A 12,427-nucleotide genomic window follows, 5' to 3' on the forward strand; every position below is an offset into this window, starting at 1 on the left:
GCACTGCAGTTTCGCATCTATTTTATAAAAAGGGATGACATCAGCACAGCCGCCTCATAGGACTGTTGTGAGGCAGTAAATGTAAAGTACTTTTCAAAGCACATGCACCAAATAAAAACCACGTGCTAATTCTGTGACCACAAACTGGTTCCAGACAAAATCCGGTCTTTGAATAACGTCTCTTGCCAGAGGGGACTTTGTATATATCACCTATTTAAATAGTACCTTCCCAAAAAGACAGAGGCAAAGAATATTACTAGTTAAAATGAATACAGAACTATTTGAAGGCTATGCCTACATTCCACATTCTCATTTGACCAAAATCTGAGCCCAAAGAGGCCACCCCAAGACTGGTGGCATTCTGGCATTGCACAGAGTCCAATGGTGGGACATTCTTTTGCCAGAACAGTTGTCCGGGCGCCTGTCTTGTCTGGTGCCCATTATCCTAAAACCCTTGTTGCTTGTCTCCTGTCTTGTAAACTGAAGACCTACAGCCTAGTGAGATCCATGAACGCGGAAGACGACTGCATCAAAAAGTGAGTGTGTGTGGCCAGGGGACAGAGGGCAAGGGGAGAGGCGCGGGGGCTTCCGGGGAGCGAGGCCGGGGAGGGGAGGGGGGCACAAGTGCGTGCCAGCAGACAAATGGGGGTGTTGGTTGTGTCTCCCATGCAGGGTCTGTGGTCAGCTTTGTGAGCCAATGCAAATCAGCTCACACTCAGGAACAAACAGGCCTCCTTACAGAGCAAAGTGCCTGTTCTAACAGCCTATGGCTATTTCTGGAAAGCCCCAGCATTCAGCATCAGCCGAAAATTTTAAGTTGTTGCAAGAATCACAACATTTGGTCAGTGGGTTGAAAAATCCACTGTAGCCATGACCCTGTAGCCATGACCACCGGTGTGAAAATGCTTCTGGCTTCTCTCCTGATGGAGCCCAGTCCATCTGGTTCCTCCCAACCTCTCAGCTGGGAGTGGGAGCGGCACAACGCGCCCTGACAACGCGCCCTGCATCCCTCAGTGTGCAGAACAGCCTGTGGGCCAGACACTGCTGAGGTTTTAAGACTCCTGGGCCACATACCTCATTGTGAAAAGTGTCAGCCTGCATCCAGACCCAGAGCTTTCTACAGGCAGAAACTCACTACTCAACATATCCCTGGCTGCACAGACCCCACCCCAACCCCAGCTGCTAAGGGCTTGTTGGGGTGAATTACAGGTAGGGAGACAGAGAGGGGAAAGCTGTGGAAAGAGGAAGAGGAAGGGAGCCCACAGGAAGGGAGGTCAGGGCACTTGCTTCGGACCCCAGCAGCCCCAGGGCCCAGTGTGGCCTCCTAGGGGGCACAGATTCCCTTCAGGCGCTGGTGCATCCTCTGATCAAGGAGCAGGGCCAGTGTGGGTGAGTCCCCTCACACACAGGCACGGGCCCCTCTCTCTCTCCAGACCCTCACTCACAGCTCAGAAAGCGAACATTTCAGAAACAGCCATCCGATAGGCACCTGGGCCTCTTCTGAATGAAGAACCTGTGACGTCACTGAACGGCTTTGCTTGGGTTTTGTCCCAACTCTTTTTTCCCCACACACCCCGTTCCAGTTTTAAATGAGTGGGCTTATTATACAATACATTGGTCCAGGGTTCAATAAAGTGTCAAAATTGTGACTTTGCCCTTCTCAAGGAACAAGCCCCAAAGCTGCTAGTGGGTGATTCCAGGGACTTCCTCCTCAGGACCCCTCAAAAGCTCCGAGATCCCACGCCCGGGCTACCAGTGAGGAAGTGCAAGTGCAAACAGGTCAAACCACCAGCCTCGGTGTCCTGGCGGGACCTAACACCTGGATGTCTCTCAAAATGCTCCAAAAGCTGCCGCCATCCGTGCAACAGCCCCCTCCCACCCTAAGGAAAAAGCTGCCTGTACCCCTCGACTACCCCCATTGGCAGGCTTGCCCAAATCAATTAACCTCATTTAGGTACCTTTTAGGCCTTGAACCCAGTACACAGATGGTCCGGAAAAGCCAACCGGAAGAGAGGTGGCAGGCAGGGGGAGGGGGCGTCCCACAGGGATGATTTACAGAGCAGAGGCCGGCGTCAGCCAGGACTGTCCCAACCCCACAAAGAGCCCCTCCTCGCTGGCACCCTGTGGCACTTTAAAATCATAACAATCACAATGATTCGTGGACCCCATATTATGTCCCAGGGGCTCTTTTTTATCTCAATTAATTTTTGCAACAATCCTGTGAATGGGTATGATTATCCCTTCATTTTACAGATGGGAAAACTGAGGCTCAGAAGATTGAAGTCTTCTGCCCAAGTTCTACATCTGTGAGTGGTCAGAACAACAACTGCAAAGCCCAGTGCTCTGTGCCGGCCTCGGCGCATCTCAGACCACGGTGGCCTCAGGACCTTCTTCTGAAATATCTTTTCATCTCCTGACCCTCCCCTGCCGTCTGTTCTGGGCCCTTTGTGCAGCTGACCATGCAAAGAGCAGGAGAGCAGGACCCACAGACTTCCTTCTGGCTGGGCCAGGCCAATTGTCCCCACCTAATCCAGGGCAGGCTCCTTCTCAGTCACTTCCAAGGTCCCCCCCACAACCAGGAATCCCTGCGGTCTCTCACCTGAACCCTCGGGTTCTCTCCCACACCACAAGACTCAGCAGGTCCGCCCCCTGTCCCCCTGTGCTTTTCTAAAAGAAAGGAACTGCTGATAAGCGAGACCTGGGTGGGTGAAAGAACTCGCTCAGGGTCCCACAGAGCTCAGGCAGAGCCCAGACCTCCCGACCCGAGTCCAGGGCTACATAACCAGGCCTGGCTCCACAGGACCACAGGGCCCCACATGCAAACAGGAATAATAAGCGCCAAAACACACAACCCATGCACAAAAACACTCAATAACAAATGCTGGCAAACATGAAGTGCTATCAAAGTATATAATCATAAATCCAACTGTTACACCTTTCAACAAGAATCTGGGAGCAAGAAAAGTGTTCATGTGTGGATGTGCTTATTTCTCAAATACTATACATTCCTCAACTGCTTACTTTCATTAATAAGATCCAAATTACGGAACAAAGGATAAACAGTCAATCTCACAATCACTACCCCTAGACCACCATACCACAACACCCCCAATTAAAAAAACGGCTACAAGCTTTGATTTCCCAAAACACTTCTATCCTGTGGGAAACTGCCGGGTTCTAAAACATCTCCAAATTAATACTGCCAGTTGTCTTAGTTGGTTTCCTGCTTGCTGATCAAAAACAGGGTTGACATCTGCTTTCTCCAGCAACTACTGACCACACAAATTACCTACTCTAGCTCCACGGCACTTAAGTTACTCCCAAAACGTTACTTCTCATCCTGCATTTTCCTGGCCTTCCCCATAATAAAATTACGTGCAGGAGCAGCTGATGGAGCTCACTAGGCCTAGCACCTCCTAGGCTGCAAGAAAGGTGCAGAGGCCTCGCAGGGGAGAGCTGTAATATGAGAACCGGGATTCCAACCTGGGCTCAGCCTGCCCTGCCGCCCGGCAACTGTATGACCTTGGGCACAGAGGTCAACCTCCCTGAGCCTCAGTTTCCTCAACTGCAGCGCTGGAATCCTAACTCCGGGGGAAAGAAAGGCTCTCATCCCAGTACCCGGCGCAAAGCTGGGGATGATCGCGCAAAGCCAGGACGCACCCGCGCTGGCCGGCTGGAGCTAGTCCCCGCGGTTCTGGGACTGCGCGGCAGCCCCCCGTGGCCCCTACGCCGCTCGAGATCAGCCAAGCCGGGCCCACACCGGGCCTCGCGGCGCGTAAGGAAAGCCAGGCCCGAGGGATGCTCGCGAGGCCCTCCCGGCCTCCGGGGCCTGTTTCCCCGCCTCCCTCCCCCGAACCACTTCCCGTAGAGGGCCGCGGGGACGTAGCCCGGCCGTCGGTCCTCGGGCCCCGGGGCCGAGCCCCCGCCTCGCCACGCGTCCTCAGCGCCCCGGCGCCGCGCCCCGCCCCGCCTAACCCGAGGCTGCAGCCCCTGCTCCACAGCGGGAGGCTGGAGGCGGCGGCTACTCACCGAGCGGCGCCGCGTGTGGCCGCCTTTGTATGCAAACACCCAGCCCGCCGCCGGCTGTCAGCGCAGCTCGCCTTCGGGGGCGGGGCAGGGGCGGGGGCAGAGGGCAGGGGCGGGGCAAGCGGGGCGGTGCGAGGGGGACTCGGGACGCGCTGGTGGCCCGGCTGCTTTCAGGGCCTGCTGGCCGGCCCTGCCCGCTCACCCCTGGCCGCCTATCTTAGCGTTCCTGGGGGTGGGGCCCCTTAGGCCGCCTTTCTGATTTTCCTTTCCAGAGCCAAACTCGTGTGTTTCTTCAACACTCTGACTTGACCTATGCCGATGACTGGGGGAGTGAGGACGGAGGGGTGCAGAGAAAAGGCAGCCAGGTAAAAGTCCAGGTAAACCTCCCAGGGCCTGGCCGCGATCACGTCGGTCCTATGGGTCCCGCTCATCACCAGTGGCGGGATCTGAGCCCGTCCTTGACTTTACTGACCCTCGCCCTTCGTTTCTTCCACCTTAAAGGCGCAATCGCGTTGACCTATCGCCATCTCTTCTTAGCTTCTCCACGCCGGGCCACCCCTGTCCTTCATCCTGATGGTGACAGCCTCCACTCCCGCCTCTGCCAAGCGGTGGTCCAGGTGCGGAACGGTGGCTCTGAACAGGAGGGACAGGCAGCTCCCTGCGCCTCTCCAGCCGGGAGGCAGGCAGCGGGTAAACAATGAGCCACATAACGTCTGGTGGTGAAATGATTTCCATCAATGGGAGGGTGTCATATTTGAACTGAAACTCTAAATGACAAGAAACACCTATGACTACAAAGATGGGGAGGAGGCAGGGCTTTCTGGAGAGCAGAAATGGCAGGTGCAAAGGTCCTGGGGCTGGCGCTGTGGGCTGGAGGGAAGGCAGGGGCCAAATATTCAGGTCTTGTAGGCCAAGGCAAGGAGTTTAGGTATTATTTAAATGTTATTCCAAACCAATTCTTTTTGAGACAGGGTCCCACTCTGTCACCCAGGCTACAGTGCAGTGGCACAATCTCGGTTCACTGCAGCCTTCACCTTCTGGCCTCAGGCAATCCTCCTGCCTCAGCCTCTCAAGTAGCTGGGACCACAGGTGCATGCCACCACGCCCGGCTAATTTTTCAAATTATTTGTAGAGACCAGGTCTCCCTATGTTGCCCAGGCTGGTCTCAAACTGCTGGGCTCAAGCAGTCTTCCCACCTTGGCTTCCCAAAGTGCTGAGATTACAGGTGTGAACCACCACGCCTGGTCCAAAAAGAATTTTAAACCTGGGAATTATATGATCTAATTTACTTCTTTAAAAAGTCACCCCTCCACTCCATGGAAAATGGACTGCAGGAGTAGAAGCCAGCAGACAGGTGGCACTGCAGGAAACCGGGGGACATGATGGTGGCTCAGATTACAGGGGCTACTCAGCAAGAAGTGGAAGGACTTCAGAGAGATTTGGAGGCAAAACCCACAGGCTTACTGATGAATGGAACCGGTGGAGGTGTGTGATGCGATACTCAAAGGCAAGTCTCAGTGTGGAGATGGAACCGCTGCTCTGCTGAGATGCAGAGGGCCAGGGAGGAGGCGAGTTTAGAAACAGCATCGAATGCGGCAGCTTAGTGAATTGGATAAGCCAGCCAGCTTGAGATAGATGTTTGGGGACAGCTGCTTGGAGAGCTTTGTCCAGGGACGCGGCTCCCGTCCATCTGGTCAAGTGTGGACACGCTCCAGCTGGGCTTGGGGCAGCTCCTATCTAGGCAGCCTGTCCCATGCTGACATTGCAGACGTGGGAGCTACACAAAGAGAATCTTGCAGTTTGTAGGTGAGCTACCTCCACAGGGGTTTTCTCAGAGACCAGAGTTTCAAGTGCATCACAGCTGCCCAAAACTGCTGAGGTTGCAAGGCCCCAGAAGGAAGCCCTCCTGCACCCTCCCCTCCCACCTCCAGGGAGGAGCTGGCCTGGGAAGAAGTCTACTCTATGTGGAAAGGCTTTCCAGGAAGCCAGTCCAACTTCAGGCCGCTTAAGTTTATTTTTTGTGTAAAATAAGTCCATTATTCAAATGTGGAGATGGGAGGTCTGAAAATATAGGACAATTCAACTCAAAGCCCTCATTCTGAAAATGATGAGCTGGGGGGCCCAGCACGGCTAGGGTCAGCTCTGATGAGCAGGGTCTGGCTGGATTCAGAGCAAATTAGGTCCCGCTGCTGCCCAGCCTACCACCTCGGGGAAGGTCAAGGGTTGGGGGGAGCCTTTTGTATAAACAAGCAATGAGAAGAAAACACTCACTAGATCACAGTGCACTCCCAGGCGATAAACGAAACCGGACTTTCCAAAGCCCTGGCGCTTTTGATCAGGCACTGGCTGGAGTCCCCCTGGGAGGGCCCTTGGCTGTGCTATCAGCAACCAGGCCTGACTGAACAGTGACTCAGCCAGGAGAGCTGAGGCGATCCCCCTGGCCAATCCCAGGACCTAGCTGCACTCGGAAGAGGAGAAGGAACTCCAGGGATGAGTAATCTTGCTCTAGCTGACTGGAGGAGGAAGGAGGGGCTGAGTAATGCCTTAGCAAAGCCAGCACAAGCATCCTGATTCTAGAGGCTCAGTTTCACAATCCAGGAAATGGGCTGCAGGTGCACATGACACAGATCTGCTTTGAGGATGAAAAAGGCATCATGGGAAGCTGCTGTCACAGTTATGGGGTTGGAATATTTTTCAATTCTAAAACCCCGTAAGTTGAGGAGTGGCCATTCCCAGAAGGATCTGTTCACTGCTGAGCCCAGCTGGTGACAGTAGCTGTTGTATCCCGAGAACTCTGAAGTTGTCCAGATCAACCACCTGCACAGGCCCAGAATACCTGGGGCAAGGTAGGCGGGAAGAATGAGCATCCCTCTTCACGGGTGCCCTGCGAGCTACTGTAGGAAGGAGAAACACTGGCTGATCCCCCAGGACTCTGAGCATGGTTAGCTCTGTAACTGCCCGGGCAGAAAGGATCCCAAAGAGAGGACAATGAATTCTTCCCCTAGAGGTGCAGACTTTTATCCCTGGCACCAGTGCCTGGGGCTCCGCGGAAGGGAGGGCATCTCCTCGGGGTCTAAGGCCACTCCTTGGTTGGGGGCCCCTCACGAGGTGACTTTGTCCTGCGCACTCTCTTAAGAACCAGGTGGGAACCAGGGGCCACCTGGTGCCGCTTCACTACCTTGGTGGCAGGGAACAGAGCAGCCTGGGAATCCACCCAAGGTGGAATGGGGCCCCCTGGGTGCTGTGGCTGGCTGAGCAGGGAAGTTTCATGGGGAAAAGGCAGGTGTAAAAGGTTCTGGGTTCTGCAGGGAGAGGACAGTGATCCTCGGAGAGCAAACAGCTGGAACCAAAGCACAGAAGGTTTTGACGGTCACCCGGGCTATCCAGAGGCCCACTCCACAGTTAGGGCAGGGCCTGCAGATTAGAGTTGAGGCATAGGAAGTGGCAGAGTGATAAAGGCTGACAGCTGGACACACAGGAGCATCTTGGAGGCCCTAGGCTGAGCACTGGGGGCTACAAAGGGGAGCAGACCAGACACAGTGTCTGTCCTCAGGGAGTGCACAGTCTGGGTTGTGATCACGTAAAAACTGTCACAGTGCTTCAGGCCGCTGTGAACTGAAGGGCCGTGCACTGATGCAGGATTTGACCTGCCCTGTCCCCAAGCAAGAGGATTCGCCTGACCTTGGTGGCCTAAGCAGGCACCGACCTAGGCAAATCTAGGCCAGGTGTCAAGGAGCAGAATGAACCACGGGCCAGACAGCAGCACATGCACAGCAGTCAGGCACGCACAGGTGCTTGAAAGAAGGCCGTGGCTGGCCGCTGGTGGGCGGGGGAGCTCGGGAGCTCACAGCAAGCCCCATGCCTGTCTCCCGCTGGATGAAGCCAGAGGGGGTCTGGAACACCCTTTCTCCTCTGGTCAGATTGGGAGCAATTCATAATGAGCGGGGCTAAGACACAGAACAGCAGAGAGGCAGGAAAGAAGAAAGAGACCAAGGTGCGAGGAGCGGACAGGGAAAGAGACCTCAACATGACCAGGGACGGGAGGAGAGAACTCCATTACTTAGAAACAGTAGCTGCTATGCTGGGAAGTGTGGACTGTTACAGTGGGCTCTAATTCCAGGAGGAACAAAAAGACCCCGCATATCACGGTGAGTCAGTCCTCTGAGTCGCCATGACCCATGACCTTGCTAAACAAGTGTGGGGCTGTCACAGCCTTAAGCAGCACATCTCAAGTCTCACATTCTCCAGTGCTAAGAAAACAGCTACACAGACAGAATGCGAAGGAGAGCTCAGAAGTAGAAAACCCTTAAGAGTCCCCCTTTCCTTAGATAGGAAAACTGAGGCCCAGAGAGGCAAACAATGGGTCAGTATGTGTGTCTAAACTTATCTAAACATAGAAGAGGTATAGTAAAAATACGGTATTAGAATCTGATGGGAGCACCATCGTATACGCAGTCTGTAGTTGACCAGAACATTGGTATGCGGCACATGACTGTAGATCTTCTATTAATAATAGGCAACCTGGTCAGGTGCACGAAGTCTAGGGTTCAGAATCCAACAGGCTCAAATTCAAGTCCAGCTCAGCCACGTGGCTGAGTGCTGTCTGAACCTCAGCGTCCTCAGCTGTTAAACAGAGATAACCATCCCCATCTCAGCAGCTTTGGGGGGAAATTAAATGAGATATATTGGGATCCAGATAACCAATAAAATATCAAATCACTTTACCAGTTCAAGCTCCTACCACTCAGTGATTGCATGGACTTATCACTGACGAATGAACTCAGGAGTTCAGGAGTTCGAGACCAGCCTGGGCAACATCCTCACCCAGCGAATTTTTGTTTTGTTTTGTTTTGTTTTGTTTTTGAGATGGAGTCTCACTCTGTCGCCCAGGCTGGAGTGCAGTGGCATGATCTCGGCTCACTGCAAGCTCCTCATCCCAGGTTCACGCCATTCTCCTGCCTCAGCCTCCCGAATAGCTGGGACTACAGGCGCCCGCCACCACGCCCGGCTCATTTTTGTATTTTTAGTAGAGATGGGCTTTCACTGTGTTAGCCAGGATGTGTATTTTTTTTTACAGAGACAGAGTTTCACCATGTTGCCCAGGCTGGTCTCGAACTCCTGAGCTCAAGTGGCAATGTTTGGAACCAATTTACGCAGTTCTTTTCCTTGCAGTTGCCAAACAATATTATTTATCTAATGGTCATAACACCTTAACAGTAATAGAACTACTGAACAGCAGTGCTTACTATGCTCATGGATGAGGTTTCTAGTTGTCTTCTGTTAAGCAGGTGGCCTTGAATTCTGGCAGCTCACGCTTCAGAGTTACCTGTGGACACACGACATCATTCACAAAATGTTCTTTTTCTCTCCAGTGTCTCTCGAGAATGAAAATGACCAGGCCATCCTCACATTCTACAGAGGTTAACCCAGCAACTTAGGGACACAGCTGGGGCAGGACTCCCGGGCTCCTGGTCAGTCCCTCTATGGGGATGCTAAGCCTCAGGGCTGACATCTCTTAGCTCTGCCTTCCAGGGAGAATTTCACAGGGCCTCCCATTTATGCTGCTGTGAAGGCCGTCCTGCTCCTTGTCAAGCCTGTCTTCTCCGTGGCTTGAGGAAGATCTCTTTCGTGCCCAAATTGTGAATAAGTAAACTGGATGCAGCATCTCTGATTGCTCTGGGAAGAAATTTATGAGAAGTGCCTGAGAAAAGTCATGATTTTATGCCTCTGCTAAGCAACCTGTTGGAAACTGCTTGGTATCCACAGCTAAGTGGTTCCTTGTTCAGACCTGCTTCCTCTGATTAGCAGCCACAGATCTTCTGAGTTTTCACTTGTTTATTTCTGCTTATTGTCATCTCTGGGAAGATGGCTTCAAATTTTTTATCCCCCAATTTAACCCCATATCAATTGATAAGATCTTTTCTTTCTTTGTTTCTTTCTTTTCTTTTCTTTCTTTCTTCTTTTTTTTTTTTTTTTTTTGAGATAGGGCCTCACTGTGTCACCCAGGCTGGAGTGCAGTGGGGCGATCTTGGCTCACTGCAACCTCCACCTACCAGGTTCAAGCAATCCTCCTGCCACAGCCTCCCAAGTAGCTGAGATTACAGATGAGTCCCACCACACCCAGCTAATTTTTGTATTTTTTTATAGAGACAGAGTTTCACCACCCAGCTAATTTTTGTATTTTTTTTATAGAGACAGGGTTTCGCCATGTTGCCTAGGCTTGTCTGGAACTCCTGAGCTCAAATGATCTGCCTGCTTCGACCTCGCAAAGTGCTGGGAAGTTATAATTGAAGGGTGTGATTGTTAATTTTTGGTGTCAACTTGACTGGGTTAAGGGATACCCAGATAGCTGGTACAGCATTGTCTCTGGGGATGTCTTTGAGTGTGTTTCTGGTAGAGGTTGGCATTTGGATCACTGAACTGAGTGAGGAAAGAAGATTCATCCTCACCTGTGTGGGCTGGGCTCCATCCAATCAGTTGAATTCCTCAGTAGAACAAAAGGGCTGAGGAAAGGCAAATTCACTCCCTTTTCTGAAGCTGGGACACCCTCCTTCTCCCGCGCTTGGACATCAGCACTCCAGGGTCTCCAGCCGTCGGACTCCGGGACCTGCACCGGTGGCCCCTCAGGTTCTCAGGCCTTTGCACTCAGACTGAGCTATGTCACCAGCTTCCCTGGTTCTCTAGCTTGTAGACAGCAAATCATAGGACTTCTCAGCCTCCATAATCATGTGAGCCATTTTCCAAATTAAATCCCCTCTCATTTATCTATATCTGTATCTATCTTATTTGGTTGTTTCTCTGGAGAATCCTGATACAAAGGGTTTACATTGAATGTCATTCGCATATGGTTATATAAATAGTAGCTGTTTTAACACCCTCATCTAATTCTATCATGAATGTCATTTCTGGATCTGTTTATATTGATTGATTTTTCTCCAGATCCTAGGTCATATTATCCTGCTTCTTTGCAAGCCCAGTATTTTTGTTTGGACACGGGACATTGTCAGTTTTGTACTGTTGGTGGCTAGATTTTATTATATTCCTTTAAACAGTGTTGTGCTTTGTTCTGAGATGCAGTAAAGTTACTTACCATTAGTTTGATCTTTTTGAGCCTTGATGTTCAACATTGTTACGGCAGATCCAGAACAGCCTTTGATTTAGGACTAATTTGTCACCTCTTTGAGGCAATTCTCTTCTACTTTTCTCCTCAATGTCCTGAATTTTAGGGGGTCTTCCCAGTCTGGCTGATGGAAATGTAGTTTTTGTTGCATAAAATTTACCTCAAAACTTAGCAGCTTGAATCAACAGGTATTTATTCCCTGCAGTTTCTTGTGTCAGGAATCCAGGAGTGGCCCAGCTGGTGGCTCTAACTCAAGCTCTCTCGTGAGGTCGCAGTCAAGGTGATGGCTGGATTGGAGCCCTCTGACTGGGGCCAAAGGATCTGCCTCCAGGACGGTGACTCACATGGCTGTAGCCAGGGGCTCCATTTCTTGCCTCATGGACCTGTCCGGAGGCTGATTGAGCAATACAGCTTCTGGCTTCCCCAGAGGGGCTGACCCAAGAGAGAGCAAGCAGGAGCCACAAGGCTTTCTACACCCTAGTCTCTAAAGTCACAAACCATCACCGTCACTTTCACCACATTCTGTCCTTTAGAAGCATATTAGTAAGCCCAGCCCACATTCAAGAGAGGTAGGAGGAGGCGCCTCTTTTTGAAAGGAAGACTATCAGATAATTTAGGGATCTATTTCTAAGCTGCTCTCACAGACACACAATATCCCCAGGTCTGAGTGATTTCTGGAGATCGTTCTGCCTGCAAGCTCCTTCCTTGGTGGTTTCCCCACATTCATGTGCAGACCAGTACTCAGCTGAAGACTCAAGGCACTCTTTGCAGATCTCTGAACCATTCTCTGTGGCTCCTTCTTCTGCAGATCTCTGCCCTGCAAATTCTAGCTCCCTTGGCCTCCCGGAAGCCCACACTCCATCTCCTGAGCTGGGCAGGCCCTCAGGCTCTGTTTGGGCTCCCTCTCCTGGCACTGCTGAGCTGGACACTTCTGAGGCTGCTCTTATTGCTTCCCCTCTCCCAGGAATCCCTGTCCTGTTCTGCCTATTGTCCAGTGTCCACTAACTGTTGTTTCAGATACTTGTCCAGCTTTCCGGCTGTTTTTAAGACAGGAGGGTAAACCTGCTCCCTGTTATTGCATCAGGACCAGAAGTGGGACTCCCCAGCAGCGGTGCTGGCTCCTGAAAATGAGTCAGCGGCCATGCAGCAGAGGGGAGACTCACACCCTCCTCTCTTCTTTTTTTTTTTTTTTTAATTATACCTTAAGTTCTGGGATACATGTGCAGAACGTGCGGGTTTGTTATATAGGTATACACATGCCATGGTGATTTGCTGCACCCA

General features: G+C 51.9%; 1 protein-coding gene across 11 annotated transcripts in view; it reads right to left on the reverse strand.

Moving 5' to 3' along the window:
* Positions 1–12,427, reverse strand: part of LPIN1 (lipin 1) — a 150,753-nt gene that overhangs the window by 77,652 nt on the left and 60,674 nt on the right. For 4 of the 11 annotated variants that reach the window (XM_003826976.6, XM_008952321.5, XM_057301339.2 and 1 more), the window contains exon 1: positions 4,030–4,173. The exons of 3 other annotated variants lie outside the window; for them this stretch is intronic. Coding sequence is in view for 3 of the 8 variants with exons in the window: in XM_055108233.2 (XP_054964208.1) it covers positions 9,273–9,281 (9 nt within the window). In the remaining 5 variants the exon portion in view is untranslated. Of the gene's footprint in view, positions 1–3,660; positions 3,949–4,029; positions 4,174–9,272; positions 9,353–12,427 lie in introns of those variants that run through there. 4 more of the 11 variants (XM_055108233.2, XM_008952323.4, XM_055108234.2 and 1 more) reach the window with 2 other exon arrangements.

This window comes from Pan paniscus, chromosome 12, assembly GCF_029289425.2.
Source record: "Pan paniscus chromosome 12, NHGRI_mPanPan1-v2.0_pri, whole genome shotgun sequence".
NCBI classification, from domain to species: Eukaryota; Metazoa; Chordata; class Mammalia; order Primates; family Hominidae; genus Pan; species Pan paniscus.